The sequence below is a fragment of the Bidens hawaiensis genome, unplaced genomic scaffold (genome assembly GCF_021521415.1).
Source record: "Bidens hawaiensis isolate Kalapana, Puna unplaced genomic scaffold, B.hawaiensis_p1.1 tig00012744_1, whole genome shotgun sequence".
NCBI classification, from domain to species: Eukaryota; Viridiplantae; Streptophyta; class Magnoliopsida; order Asterales; family Asteraceae; genus Bidens; species Bidens hawaiensis.
Window position 1 is genome coordinate 463,801 of NW_027492055.1, and position 16,787 is coordinate 480,587.

General features: G+C 37.7%; 1 protein-coding gene across 1 annotated transcript; it reads left to right on the forward strand.

The window, feature by feature from the left end:
* Nucleotides 1-10,823: 10,823 nt before the first annotated feature.
* LOC143542044 (TMV resistance protein N-like) lies at nt 10,824-16,122 on the forward strand. The gene is made up of 6 exons (XM_077034717.1): nt 10,824-11,317; nt 11,434-12,535; nt 12,706-12,987; nt 13,072-13,986; nt 14,112-14,481; nt 14,579-16,122. Exons 1-6 carry the CDS (start codon nt 10,824-10,826, stop codon nt 16,120-16,122), a joined length of 4,707 nt encoding a protein of 1,568 aa, XP_076890832.1.
* Nucleotides 16,123-16,787: the final 665 nt, after the last annotated feature.

A 16,787-nucleotide genomic window follows, 5' to 3' on the forward strand; every position in this document is an offset into this window, starting at 1 on the left:
CAAGTTTTAGCATGAGGCCACGTATGAAGAGGAGCAACTTGGTGGAAACGAATCTCTTCGTTAAGATGCATGCAAAAATGTTTTGACTTAAAGCATATCCAACTTGACACGTCACACATAAAATGCACATAAATATGGACATATAAATATGCGGGTTTGTATTGCGTTCCAATATATACACTGATCGAACTATATAGGTACTGGTATAAGTATTATCGGGACTGCCAATCGATGTAAACAGGCGACGATATTCTTTATAGCATATGCACCCATGTCGTTATTCTTTTTAATGGTTTTCGATCCACCTAAAACTCCACTGCAACATGTGGGTGAATTTACTATTGTAAATAAATTCCTTATATCGATGTAACTTTGGTTGCATGTGCGTGTTATAGATCTTTATTGGCCCATGTTTTCTATATTTTTATAGAAAGTTTTTCCTGTTAAAAACTAAAAAAAAAATCTGTATATTGGAAGGAAATTTCATAAAAGTAGTCAAAAGATAATAAATATAATCAAATGTGAAAAAAGAAAACGTGCTTAAAAACCGGTTTTTAACTCGCATAGAGTTTGGTTTTTAAACCGGTTGAACTGGGATACATCGAGATATTCGACATGAGGAATAGCTTACCCGGTATTTTTTATATACATAAACTTCAACTCAAAAAATTGCATAAAGTTAAAAAATAACATAAAGTACATTAACAATTATCACACACGAACCATACATCACACATAAACCATGATCGAGTCAATTAGAAACTTTGTATTTTGTATAAGAAATTAGTCAACTAGACAAGATGTAAATGAGCCAACCTTGTATTTGTAGGATCCAAAATCGGTTGATCTTGTCATTTACCGTGTTTACTTGCTTCAGTTTTATCAGCTAAGCTAAAAGTCATTTTTTTAATTTTAAATATGGGCCACAAAAAAAAAATCTCTTAGGCTTAAAACCATTTTGCTGGTTTAATTAAACAAGTATTAAAAAAAAGATGGTTTGATGTTCTAGTAAACCATCCAAAAATTTCAGGCTCTAAAAATCAGATGCATAACCGAAATCCAATATGACCGGTTGAACTGATTAATATGTATCGATTTTTAAAACACTGCGATCAATAGTAAAAAGCGCTACAAGTTGCAAAACATACATTCACGTTATGCCACATGACATTACTAAAGCTTTGAAATAAAACGTAAATTAACCGAAAAAAAAACTAAATATACGGTTTGTTTATTTTTTTTCTCAACATTCTATTAAACGTTATTATTATTATTAAAAACGGAGTTGTATTCAAAATAAAATATGTTTATAGTATCTTAAACCATACCGTGTGTCGTAACTGTACCGGTGTTGAGACGAACCAAATCAATACCGACCAAACAATATTTGTATCGATTGTTGTTATTATCGAGACTGGTATCAGTATTCGTTTTTATGAATCCTCGACCATTGTAAAACACGAGTCGGTATCTTTTGCAACATATGCACTAGTCTCGGTAATTTTGGACCGACATGAATATTTGGTTTTATGGTTTCAATCGATCTAAAGCTTCTATCACTGAACAGAAGTGTGTTTACTAATAATGTTTATGCTTATTTATCAAATTTTTAAGTGGTATCAATAAATTGTTTGTCAAATAGAAGTCTTCTACCAGCAATAAAACCCCACTTACTTAAACACCATCCTGTTCTCGAGTTTGTTTCATATTTTCTACCCATTTCTTTCTAAGTTAGGAAGATTTTTTTTTTAACTTGCTTTTTATTTCTCCTAATTATTTCTATCATTTTCATCTGTTGTTTAACTTTAATAATAATTTCCTTTTCTTTTCATTCCACTTTATTAAGTGAAAAAGTAGAGTAATAATCACATTGTTTTTAAAGAAGGGAAAATTTTAAAAATAGCCCTTTCTAAAGAAAGAAAGTCCAAAATAGCCCTTTTTTCCTTATAATATTTTAAAATTTAGACTCTCCAGACGCATTGGGAAAAGATAATAATATAGAGGGAACATGCCAAATCTTTAAAGTAAGTTTGGTAGCAGACCAGATTTCGGAAGATATTGAAGGTAAAGTCCAAATAATTTTGAAATTTTGAAACAAAAGTTCAAATTTTTCCTAAACTTTTTTTCTTAAAATACCGTTGTTGGAAATTTTGGACTAATAATAATTGTTACTAATAAATATTAGTATGTGTCACTAATAAACTAATTATTAACGGGTCCAACGAGTAGATATGAATGCGACTTCGATATTCTAAAGTGTGTAGTGAGAACTTGAACATTGGTAAAAATATAAATGGGTTTGTCCCACATTGGTGGAACGCTTGAGAGCCGTCTTAGCATTTTGGTGGTTAAACCAAGGTGACATGTGTCGATTGTGTAGAGAATGTATGATAAGTGTTATGTATGATGCCATGTATCATGAACCCGTGATGAGTCATCAGCTAGGTGTCGTCTCCTGGTTGTCCACGCTCCATGTGCTGCCAAGTGTCAAACTCATTGGTGAGTCGCGGGACACGTGTCGTCACTTGCTTAAGTTGCGCCAAGTGTCGAAGTCATTGGTGAGTCACGGGACACGTGTCATCACATGCTTAATCTTGTGCCAAGTGTCGTGTGGATAGCTCTGAATGTGACACATGTCACGCTGACTCTTGAAGGGAAGTTTCTATAAATAGCAAGTCAATGTGCTCATTTGTAACACGGGAAACCCGGATAAGTCACATCACATATACACACTCGACCTGACCACACAAGGCCAAACCAGTTCGTGTTCTCAGTTCCAACTCTCTCTAGATCCCAATCTCTCGTTACAAATAACGTTCAGGTGCTAGGGTAATCTCGGCAGTACATACTGCCTCGGCTGTTGTACCCTGGGAAACAGACGGGCTAGCGGAGGTAGCCCGAAATCTGTTTTAAGGGACCTCTGTTTAACAGAAATCCTCAGCCACAACGGGGAACCACAGTTTGTTCAGTTTTGCAGCTAGAAAGGTGTAGACATTTTCGGGTGATCAAGATGGATTCACCAAGGGAAGAGGTGTACAAGAAGACATGACTCGAATGTGTTTCTCGGGTCTCTGTAAACACGAACTAGGCGATGAGAGAGCGGTTCCGATACGATTTCAACAGGATGAACAACTAGACTCTTGTCCGGTTTCAACTTATCAAAGAATTTGGTGTTCGAGCACAAGTTAGGGACTTCGGTATGAATCAAGACATATATATATATATATATAGCGGTGGGATCTAGTGAAAACTACTCTTAAAAAGAAAACTTAAAAACTCCTAAAAAACCATTTTTAACTTTTTTTTTTTAAAAAATTTTTGAAGTTCCTTTTTTTTCCATTATTCTTATATGTTGTTATCGGTTCCAAAAAAAAAAACAAAAAACAAAAAACCCTTATCGGTAACCTCGTTGGTATAGTGGCATGTGTAATAGTGTACATTGCATATATGCAAAAGTGTTTGTATTGCATAGAATACAACACTATTGAACATATTTGATACACACTATTGTATATATGCAATATAAGACTAATACACATTAGTATGTATGTGTAATAAAACATTAACGCACATGTGCACCACATCGACTTTTATTTTATTATGATTTTTTCCATATAATACAACACTACTACATATATGCAATACATAAATATTGAATATATGCAATTAAACACTATTAAACTCAAAAATACATAGAAATACACATGTGTAATACAACGGTATCGCACAGTAATACGTATGTGCATTACAACGGTTTTTTTTTTTTCGAGCAAAGGGTAAGAAAATATAAGAATAATGGCAAAAACAGAAATTTGAAAATATTTTTTAATTTTTAATTAAAAATAAATTTTTAGGAGTTTCTAAGTTTTCTTTCTAAAGATGAGTTTTTTCTTGATCCTCTCCCTATATGGTTAAGGGTAGGCTAAGCATAACATATGGTTAATGATATGGGGATCATGATAACCATTATGCTTTTAATGATTTGAATGTCAAATCAACTATGTGATGGCTAATGATATGTGGATCATGGTAACCATAATGATTTGAGGATCAAGTCACCTATGTGAGAGAGAAGTGGGGTCGCTTCAAATGGATTTGTGGGGGCGCAAATCCTAAGCGCTCGCAGAACCAGGCTAGTATTCCATGACCATAACGGACACGAAAATGAGGGGTTAACCAGACCAGGAAGAGTGTTGTGTGAAATATAATAACGTCTACATCAAAAGGGGATTGGTTCAAGGACAAAACGTCTACCAACCGCTAGGAGACTTAGTATGTTTCACAAAGGAATGTTCAAGGCTAACGCTACCTATCCTGCAACGCTCAACTGCTGTAACTTCATTTTAAATGTGAGTATACGAATCGATCTCCATTCATGTGGGGGATTGTTGGAAATTTTGGACTAATAATAATTGTTAGTAATAAATATTAGTATGTGTTACTAATAAACTAATTATTAACGGGTCCAAAGAGTAGATATGAATGCGACATCGATATTCTAAAGTGTGTAGTGAGAACTTGAACATTGGTAAAAATATAAATGGGTTTGTCCCACATTGGTGGAACGCTTGAGAGCCGTCTTAGCATTTTGGTGGTTAAATCAAGGTGACATGTGTCGATTGTTTAGAGAGTGTGTGACAAGTGTTATGTATGATGCCATGTATCATGAACTCGTGATGAGTCATCAGCTAGGTGTCGTCTCCTGGTTGTCCACGCTCCATGTGCTGCCAAGTGTCAAACTCATTGGTGAGTCACGGGACACGTGTCGTCACTTGCTTAAGTTGCGCCAAGTGTCGAAGTCATTGGTGAGTCACGGGACACGTGTCATCACATGCTTAATCTTATGCCAAGTGTCGTGTGGATAGCTCTGAATGTGACACATGTCACGCTGACTCTTGAAGGGAAGTTTCTATAAATAGCAAGTCAAGGAGCTCATTTGTAACACGGGAAACTCGGATAAGTCACATCACGTATACACACTCGACCTGACCACACAAGGCCAAACCAGTTCGTGTTCTCAATTCCAACTCTCTCTAGATCCCGATCTCTCGTTACAAATAACGTTCAGGTGCTAGGGTAATCCCGGCAGTACATACTGCGTCGGCTGTTGTACCCTGGGAAACAGACGGGCTCGCGGAGGTAGCCCGAAATCTGTTTTAAGGGACCTTTGTTTAACAGAAATCCTCAGCCACAACGGGGAACCACAGTTTGTTCAGTTTTGCAGCTAGAAAGGTGTAGACGTTTTCGGGTGATCAAGACGGTTTCACCAAGAGAAGAGGTGTACAAGAAGACACGACTCGGATGTGTTTCTCGGGTCTCTGTAAACACGAACTAGGCGATGAGAGCACGGTTTAGGTACGATTTCAACACGATGAACAACTAGACTCATGTTCGGTTTCAACTTATCAAAGAATTTGGTGTTCGAGCACAAGTTAGGGACTTCGGTATGAATCAAGACATATATATGTGTGTGTGTGTGTGTTATATTTGTTGTTATTCTCGTTTAAATTTGTATACGGTATATGTACTACAATTTCCCAAATTTGTATAAAGAGATTATTTATTTATTTTATTGATATTGTTTAATAAAATCATGACCCATGTCCTACAACTGTCTTGAGAGACTGTTTTTTATGTTTCCTGCCTTTTCCATCCATATTTTCAAATTCTAGGAAAAAGAGATTTTTAAATCTCGTTTTGAGAGACGAGATTCTACCACCACCACCCACCGTTTGCCTTCTAACACCACCACTAGGGCTGTAAACAAACCGAACGAACACGAACAAGGCATTGTTCACGTTCGTTCGTTAAGAAAATAATGTGTTCACGAACGGTTCACGAACACATACCGAACGAGATTTTATATTCGTGTTCGTTCATTAAGGAAATTAATGTGTTCACGAACACAGATGAACGCAAATAAAATCGGCAGAGCCTGAAGATAGTGACCAATGTATTCATCAATGTGAATAATGAAATCCTGTAAACGAATCGAATGAACACGAACAAGGGCATGTTCTTGTTCGTTCATTTAACTCTAAAAGAACATGGACACTTAATCGAACAAATATTTTTGTTCATGTTCGTTTATTTAAAAATGGACATTTGTGTTCGTTTGTTTAAAATCTAAACGAACATAATTGAACAAAGATAACGAACATGTATGAACAGATATAAATGAACACAAATATAAGCGAACATAAATGAACACAAATTCACAAATATAAAGCCTTTTAGCAGATGATCTATCCAGATAATTTTTAATTATTTTCTATTAATACATAAACGAACATAAATAAACAGACATAAGCGAACATAAACGAACGTTCATGAACATAAATGAACGAACGGAACATGTGTTCATGTTCGTTCGTTTAATTAAACGAACACAAATTTTTTGTTCATGTTCGCTCGTTTATTAAATAAATGAACTTCTTGCCGAAAGGTTCACAAATAGTTCACCGAGCGTTCGGTTTGTTTACAGGCCTAACCACCATCACCACCACCCACCGTTCGCCACCACCATCCACCCCCACCGTTCGCCCACCCACTGTTCGGCACCCACCACCGGTGGTGGGTGGGTGGTGGTGATGGATGGTGGTGGCGGACGATGGTGGTGGGTGGTGTTTGATGGGTGGGGTGGTGGTTGAAGGCGAATGGTGGATGGTGGTGATGATGGTAGAATCTCGTCTCTCAAGACAAGATTTGAAAAAAAAAAATTTCTAGAATTTGAAAATATGGACGAAAAAAACAGGAAACATAAAAAAACAATCTCTCAAAACGGTATTTTAAAAAAAAAAAGTTTAGCAAAAATTTAAACTTGTGCTCCAACATTTCAAAATTATTTTAACTTTACATTTAATATCTTCCAAATTCTACCAAACTTTATTTAAAGATTTGCCCCTCTAAATTAACTGTTAAAAATAATAAATTAAAAGCAGAGTAATAATGGTCTTCTGACTGGCACGAGACCAGCTACTGCTTCCAATCTTCCATGGTCAGTTTCACACTTTGATCATTAGTCTTGTTTGTTAATTTGTAAATCTGTTGATGCATGTTTGATTATTGGACTCGCTTTAACTAATTTGCCCCTTTTTACTGATTGCGAAGATCTAATGACTTATGACAAAACGCTCGGGTCATGTGGGTTGGGCCGATTCAAAAAAGGTTAATTTGGATCTGGTCGGGACGGGTTGAGGTTGAATGGGATTGGTTTAGAATTTCCTTTTTCTTTTTTCTTTTAATTTTTTTTTAATTTCTGGACATTTCAGCTTTGCACTTTAGGATGAACATTTTGTCCCAAATACGCGTACCCGTACCGATTTAGCTTATTCGGTACGGGATTTTGTGAATTTCAGTACAGGTACAATCGGGTACGGATACGGAACGGTACATGTTTGGTATTTTGTACACTTTTGGAATATGTAGTGGTTTAATTCAGATTATTCTTATATTTAATATATAATATAGCATCTCCAACCATATTATTATTAAGCAAGTACCAAACGCTTCTTCAATATTAAATAATACAACATCCAAGAGTCAAACTGACAAACATATCACTTAAAGTCGGCAACTGGATTAGGGTACCCATCATGTACCTGTACTTGTATGGGTACCCAAACTATTTCAGGTTGTTTGTTCGGCGGAGATTTGGAAATAAAAAGCAAAGCGGTAAAATACCCATACCGATACCTGAACCCGTACCCGTACCATACCAAAAAATTCGGTACGGGTATTGGTACACGCTTTTATTGATTTTCGGTACGGGTACAGATACGAATATTGTATCAAGCTCATCCATATTGAACTTTGCTTTTGGTTTTCGGAACTTGTTGCGCGCATTCATGCATTGGTTACGCTTTTAAATGCCAATAACGCGTGCAGAGCTGATTACACGTACCGGGGTTGCGAAACAGCACTGCCAAGGCCACATTACGTACGTAACCCAACCTAGGTACGCTCTTAACTCAGAGATCTGCACTAGTAAGTTATCAGTTACATGCACGGCGTTGGTTACACGTGTTTTATTGTCGGATACGTGTATTCCGGTGCCGGTTACACGGGCTAAGTTGGTCACGTGTTTAATGCTGGTTACGCACGTTCAGGCATTAAGTACATGTGTTTAGATGCTAGTTACGCGTGCAGAGCCGGTTATGCGTACCGCCTAGAAAATACGTGTAACACGGCTCTGGTAGGCACTTACAGTTTAACTCAGCACTTGACCCGTAACTGGCAGTCTGGCACCGCATGAGTAACCAGCGCCAGTCACGCGCCACATCAGCTACACGTGTTTAATGGCGGATATGCGCATTCTGGTTCCCGGTTACACGGGCAAAGTTTATCGGGTGTTCAATTCCGGTTACACATGTTTAAATGTTGGTTACGTGTGTAGAGCCGGTTACACGTACCGGACCGGGAACACTCGTAACCACACTCTGGTTGGCGCTTAACGGCTCTTGACATGTAACTAGAATCACACGAGTAACCAGCGCTGGTCACGTGCCACGTCGGTTACACGTGCTTAATGTCGGATGCGCGCATTCCGATGCAGGTTATACGAGCGAAGTTGATCGGGTGTTCAATTCCAGTTACACATGTTTAAATCTAGTTACGCGTGTAGAGCCGGTTACGCTTACCGCACTGGGAAACACGCACAACCCCGCTCTGGTAGGCGCTTAACTCAGTGCTTGACACGCAACTAGAACCACACGAGTAACAAGTTCTGGTCACATGCAACGTCGGTTGCACATATTTAATGTCAGATACACGGATTCCGATGCCAGTTAAGCGCATTCAAGCGTCAGTTATGCATGCGGCGTCAGTGACGCGTGTTTAATTCCGGTTACGCACATTCTAGGACTGATTACGTGTCCAATGCTGTGTACATGAGTGATACGCCTTTATTTTCTTTGGAAAGTATTAAAAATCTTGAAAATTAATCGGAAATTGCAAGTGTATCTTCAGAAAAATGGAATACAAGAAAAACAATATTATAAACATTTTCTTAATACTTAAACGGGTTAACGGGTCAGCCCGTTTTTATACAAATCAACCCAAACCCGGCCTGCTTTTAAAACTGGTCAACTCCAACCAGACCCGTTTTTTATACGGGTCGTTTTAGTCTCCCCTAAATATGTTTTTCTTTTTTGTGTCAGTTTCGAGTCATGTAAACAATTGCCGCCCCTAGTCTTAGTCAACTGACTCTGACCCATTCTATGAGCAACAACCGTGCATATTAACTCAATTTTTAGGATGGCGGGTCAATATTTCTAGGCCTAGGCCTAGTTTAGCGGTTGCTTATAGGAGTTCATGTAGTTCACAAATGAATTGTAATTAATCCTCCATGTTTTGCACCATCAAAATATGCAAATTGACCCAAGTTTTTACCAAAATAAGCGCGGACTTTTTGCAATTAATAAAACTAGTTAAATCCACAAAAAAGAAAAAAAAAACAATCAGATAGGCCACACAAGTGGTGCTGGCTAAGACCATGTACATAGAGGCGTTTTGCGACTCGTGGCTCCCTAGTCAGCAATATTGAGTTTTGCAAGAAGTGGCGTAGTGCTAAAAAGCCTCAAAACCCTCTTGCAATCATTACATTTTGTCTCCATTCTCTCTCACAACTTTTGTTGTGTACACAACAAGCCATTGCAAAACTTGGCTCACAACTAGCGCGAGGAGGGGGGGGGGGGAGGGGGTGTTGGGTTAGTTTTGGAGCTTGTTTTCCTCAGACAAGGAGGCCACTGTGGGTGGTCTAAGCTTGCTACAATTTAGCCCGAAAAAAAATCTTAGAAGGCACTATGGGTCCAAAAAAAATCTTATCAAAACAAGACACGTGTAAGTAACGAACCGGCTAAATTATAGTGGGTTCTTTTCTTAACCTACTAAACTTTAGCCGGTTTGTTACACGTGCTATGCTATTATTGGGTTATTTTGTGGACCCGTTGCACTTTTATAAAGTTTTGTGCCGGCTACCATTTAGCTGGTTTTGGAGTTAATTGTTTATACAATACAAGTTTTAGGGCTGTTCTTGTAATTAGATATTCAGAGTCTGAAGTGTCATTGCATTTAGTACAGGGGTTGTTTATATATGTCCAAACCCCGATTGTATCTCAGCATTTACCGGTAACAACCCTAATAGATAATTTCTTTGTTCTACTCTTATTCTTAGTTTGATTCCTGATTGAATGATGACTGATATCAATCATCATCATCATCATCATCGTACTCAGCATATCCCACCAATAGCAAAGCTATGGTAGGGTCTGAGGAGGGTAAGATGTAGACAGCCTTACCTCTACCCCGTAGGAATAGAGAGGCTGCTTCCGGTGAGACCCCCGGCTCGATAGTAGTTTTGCATCAAGCCTTGGACTAAGGCACATAACACTCAACCATCTGGACACCGGCCAATTGGTGCATGTACCCTTGTCTTTCGACTATCAATGCCACCACATGATGCCTGATTAACCTTCCGCCGTTTTAACGTTATTTTCACGAGATTAGTAAAATAACGTCAAAATTAGTGCAATTTCACTTTTGCCCATCCGAGGGTTCACACATATATACCTTATATGCACGGACCGCAAGCAGGGCGCTGATGACTGATATCAATGATTCATGAAAATAAGAGTTGGCTCCGCGTATGTGGCCCGTGTAGTTTTTCAAGTACAATAGATCCACGCCAATTTTTTAAAAACTTGGTTCAAATTGTTTTTTTTTTGTTAGTGTTCCTTTATATTACTCATTTTTAACACCTTTTACTATTTTGTGTCACTTGTGTATAGTTCATCTTTAGTACCTAATTATGGTGAAATCTGTAGATGTTGTCATATGCATCATCATCATCTTCGACAACAGTATCACATGGTTATGATGTTTTCATGAGCTTCCGAGGGGAGGACACTCGTATGGGTTTCACCAGCCACTTATATGACGCCTTAATTCGAAATGACATTAGAACCTACAAAGATGACAGGACACTTGAGATTGGAAAGCCCATTGCTTCCGAGCTCCTAGAAGCCATAGAAACCTCAAGAATTGCCGTTGTGGTTTTATCCAGCAATTTTGCAACATCAAAATGGTGTTTGAAGGAAATTACAAAGATTGCTGATCGCATGAAACAAGGCAAGCTGATTGTTATTCCTATTTTTTACCATGTGTTTCCTTCTGACGTGCGCCATCAAAGCAACTGTTTTGAAAAAGGATTTGCTGGTCATGAAGCCGATCCTGAAATTGCACCAGAAAAGGTAGAAACATGGAGAGCTGCTTTCAAAGAAGTTGGGGCTGTGTCGGGATTGCATGTGACAGAACACAGGTAGGGTCTTACTTTCAGCATTATCCATGTAATTTGGATAAGTGATTAAACTTTAGAATCTTAACGTCACTGGTCTGGTTCTTCTGATGACTTACTCTCATGTCTGGTTATTGTAGTGTTGAAGCAGAAGTGGTAAGGGACATTGTGAGCAAAGTTTTGAGGAACTTGCCTGATATAATGTCAGTAGATCTTCCCAATAGCTTAGTGGGAATCAAATCGCGAATAGATGAAGTGAAAGGAATACTGAGAATGGAGTTCAGTGAAGTTCTTTTTATAGGGATTTGTGGGATGAGTGGAATCGGTAAGACTACTTTAGCCGAAGCTGTCTATAAGGACATTAAAAGTGAGTTTGACAAAAGTAGTGTCATTGAAAACATCAAGGAGATTACCAAACAAGATGATAGTACCAATTTATGCAATTTCCAACAGAAACTTCTTGATGACCTTTTAAAGGAGAAAAGCACTCGTGTTCAAAATGTTATTCATGGACAAACTTTATTGGGCACAAAGCTACGTGGTTTGAAAGTTATAATCATATTGGATGATGTGAATCATGTTGATCAGCTGACCTATTTAGCTAGGGGGCTTGAATGGTTTGGGCCTGGAAGCAGAATCATAGTAACCACAACAAACAGAGACTTGTTGATGTCGCATAATATAAATGATATATATTGGTGTGAGGAAATGAAACCTGATGATGCTCTCAGTCTCTTTTCTCAGTCAGCTTTTGAGCAAAGCCATCCTACACATGGTTATGAAAAGTTGTCTGATGACATTGTGAAGCTAGCTGGTGGTCTTCCATTAGCTCTTAAGGTTTATGGTAACCAATTATGCGGGAAGGATGAAAACTACTGGAAAGAGATGTTGGAGATGCTAAAAAAATTTCCAGAGGAAGAAGTTCTTGCAAGGCTTGAAGTAGTTTATGCAAGACTGAATGAAAATCAGCGTTATGTCTTCATATATATTGCATGCTTCTTGAAAGGGAGAAACAAAGATTTGGTAAAAGATATACTAAGGAATATCGGTTTGTACTCTGAGCGTGGGATTTCTGATCTTATTAACAAGAGTCTCATAACTATCAATCATGATGAAAGCGTGTGGATGCATGATCTGCTGCAACAAATGTGTTGGAAAATTCTTTGCATGGAAGCACATAGATATGATGGGAAGCACATTGCAATCAGGTCTCATGGCGATGCATTGAATTTAAACATTAGGGTAAGAAATTATATGAATATTAATTACATTATGATGCTTATAACTCTAAAAAAGTAGTCCATCTCTGATTTTGCAATCTCCAGTCTTATATATTTGTCAAATTTGTATTTGACATGGAACTGTTCTCATTTCAAGCTTTAAAATTTTGATGTTGCGCTTGTTTGTAACAGGGAGCTCAAACTGTTGAAGTGGTTAACCAGGATCCATACAGAGGTGAAGTGAGTGATTGCTTCATTGATTCTAAGTGTTTCTCAAAGATGACAAATCTAAAATTTCTCAGAATTCGTAATGTACAATTCCCTAAAGGACTTAAGTATCTTTCCAATGATCTAAGAATTCTAGAATGGTATGGATGTTCTTTGAAGTCCTTGCCTTCAAAGTTTGAACCAAGACACATTTATGAACTTGAAATGTGTTCTAGCCAAATTGAAACTCTTTGGAAGAAAGATATAGTAAGTAACTCTCTGTATACCTCATTAACAATTTTTCCAATCATGAGGTAGAAACTCACGATTTCCCTTTCTTAATTACAACAGGAGCTGCCTAATTTGAGATCTATTAACCTCAGTTTCTCAATGAATTTGACTAGCATCCCAAACTTGTCATCAGCACCGAATCTTTTGAAACTAAATCTGGAAGGCTGCACAAGTTTGACAAGCCTACATGAATCGGTTCTTCTCCATAAACGTTTATATTACCTGAATCTCAAAGGTTGCACATGTCTTCAAAGCCTCGGAAGAAATTGTATGGAAATGGAAGCTCTTGAGGCACTTGTTCTTTCTAGCTGCTCAAAACTTGAAAATATTCCTCTTTTTGGAAAGAACATGAAGCGCTTGGAGCATCTGTATGTGGATGGAACTAGAATCATGAAACTACCAGAAAACTTGGGGGAATTGTGTAATCTAAGGAATCTTGATGCTAGTGGAACCTTTATTCAAGAGCTTCCATCTTCCATTTCTCGGTTAAAAAAGTTAAGACTCTTGCATGTAAATAGCTGCCGGCTCTCATTCAAAACGGGATGTTTTTTAAACCCTAGTTTGGATACATTGTTATCAGCTTTAAAAGAAGTTGATCTAAGTTATTGCAATCTGTCAGTGGTTCCTGATGGTATTGGTTTGTTATGTCACTTAATAACTTTGGATCTATCCGGAAATGAATTTGTTTCACTGCCCGCAAGTATTGGTCTCCTATCAAAACTGAGAATACTTTGTTTGAATAATTGCAAGAGGCTAAAGTCACTACCAAAGCTTTCATTAGTAGACGAAGACATGGATTATGGACCTCGTGGTAGATTCAATTACTATGTTTCCGCAAAAGAGGTTGATGTATCTAAATTCAGTGCATTGAGCTTCAACAATCGTCCAACCATACTATGTTTGAACTGTTCTAAATTGGCAGTGGACAAACCTGGCAGCAATCTAGCAGAAAAAGTATTAAACAGTTACCTTGAGGTCTGTTGTCTCTTTCTCTCTCTACATGCACACTCCTCAAGTCTCACAGTTAGTTGCTGTATGTTGACTCTTGCAAAATGTAGCATCAAACTATTTGTGAATACTTAATGTTGTCATTTGTGTAGATACGGACGAAATATTGGATGACACCTGAAGCTGTGTTTGAGATAGTTGGTGCTGGATGTGAAATTCCATCAGGGTTTGAGGATCCAGGCTACAATGGTTTGCCTCTTAAAGGATCATGGATTGGGGTTGCTATATGTGCTGTTATTGCTGCCCACCGTATTGATGGCTATATGGAAGCTTATCACATGGTAACAGCTCATATTCGTCTTGGGGGGAAACATTGGAAAATTCCCATCCCCATAAACTTCTTGGTGGCAGGGTCAGAGACACAGATTATTCTTTATTGGACGATAGTTGATGATCCTCAAAGAATTGCAGCGGGTTCAATTCACTGGGGTATTTTTGATGTTTCATTTGACGTGGAACCAGGTCAGACACGTGAAAAATGATGTCTTTCTACCAATAAAGAGTACAAATTTTATATATTACCGTACACTAAGATATGTATTGAATCAATTTATTGCAGATAGTAATTTACACGTGACCAAAGTTGGTGTCCGCTTTATACGGGAGGAATACATCATGTGCCTGAAGCGACCCGAAGGCGAGATCGAGGTGGGGGAAGGTATCCATAAAGATATAAGCTTGAGATACGAACCCTATATTAATGCCTGCAGCAAAGATGATCCAAATCTCCAACACCATACTCCTAAGATAGTAAATTTCATTCTTGACTATGGAAGTCAACACAACAATTCCTTGGTTGGCATCTACCAAATCACTAAAGAGCTACTTGAAATCAACCAAGAATTTTTGAGAATCTTAGGTGTATGCATGATAAAATCATCATCATCATCATCATCATCATCATCATCATCGTACTCATTATGCTTGATAGAATGGTGGGATGAAAAGTTTGTTTATTGTTACTATGTAATCAGCCTTGGAGTTTCAGTACTATACAAGGATTTCATACGGTCACTGAAAGACATCAATGATGGATGGTTGAGTGTAAAGTTGGCACTGGAGCAAATTGTGGTCAAATGTCAAGCTGACAATTACAGTTATGAAGAGATGAAACAACATCTCAATGATCTTGAAACCACTCACAGTGTTAATTTTTCAGATAACTTTATAACAATGTTTTTGTCTATTTGTAGGAGAACATTTGATTTTCTGTTTTTCATCACAGCACAACTCTCTGACAACCCCCAAGAAAAAGAATCATTGGATGTAATGCTCAAAAACTATGATTTATCAAGAATGCGCCGAGAGGATGTATTACCGAGAATGCGCCGAGAGGATGCATTATCGAGAATAATCCAAGAGGATGTATTACCGAGAATGCTCCAAGAGGATGCATTACCGAGAATAATCCGAGAGGATGTTTTTCCCAGAGTGCTCCGAGAGATTGTATTAATGAGAGTGCTCTGGGATGATGATTTACGGAGACCGCTCCAGGAGGATGATTTACGGAGAGCGCTCCGAGAGGATGATTTACAGAGAATGCTCCGAAAGGATGTATTATTTACAATGTTCCAAGAGGATGGATTGCCGAGAATGCTCTTAGAGGAGTTGGCAAAAATATCAAGTATCCAAATTGCAGGTGTTATCAGTATGATGGTTGTATTTATGGGTAATTTTGAGCATCTGTTCATAGAGATGAAAGACGACACACCCTTGCATTCTTTATGGCAGCATCTATTCAAAGCTTGTACTGATGTGAAAGATAAGTTCACGGAGGATGGATGGTTTATGATGAAATCAGATTATAAATGTGTGTTGCAGATCTCAGAATTCTCCGACAACGGAAGTCTTCTACAGCAACTGATGAATAGGATGGGTCGATCTGATTGTTTTACCAAAGAGAATGAGGAGGAGATGAAGAGTGTAATAGGTAAGCTTCAGAATAACATTCATAAAGTGGCATCTACCATTCAAGAGATGAGTACCCATGCTGACCAGTACTACCATGATTTATGGGAGGCGAGGAAATACGTTGAATTATACTATGAACTTTCCGAAGATGATAATATTATATCCATGGTGCGATTATTTGATAGAAATTAGATGTATTTTCTCTACTAATTTTGTTCCGGTTCACAATTATAGTTTCTGGTTTTACTACAAAGAAGTTTCACATATATATAGGCAGATTGATATTCTTTTGACAAAAAATTATTTACCATTGTCATGTATATGGTTTGGTTGGAAAATGTTTCTCTTCTAATCTTATTTGATAAAACCTAATTTATTAATTTATAAGGTGACAATATAAATGTGTTGTGTTAGATTGGGTCATGGGTTGGAATGGCTTGGGTATGGATAAGGTGGTTTTTTTTTTATCTAAAAATAAGTTAAGATCAAGATAAGATGGGTTAAGTTAATCCATCTTGACCAAAATAAACATTAAAATAAGAGTAAAGCGTCATTTTCGTCCTTGTGGTTTGGCAAATATTGCGAATTTAGTCAAAAAAGTTTATTTCTTGCATATGGACCATCCACGTTTCCCAATTCTTGCCAATTACATTCAAATCACTAACCCGTTAAATTTAATCATTAAGTTAGGGGTAGACATGTCTTTCCACTCTTTCTTTATTATATGAGTAAAGTGTCAAAATCATCCCCGAGGTTTGATCTCATTTGCGATTTTCGTCTAAATATATTTTTTCATAATTAGACAGTCGATGTTTCCCACCCATTGCAAATTTCGTCCAAACTGTTAACTCGATCTA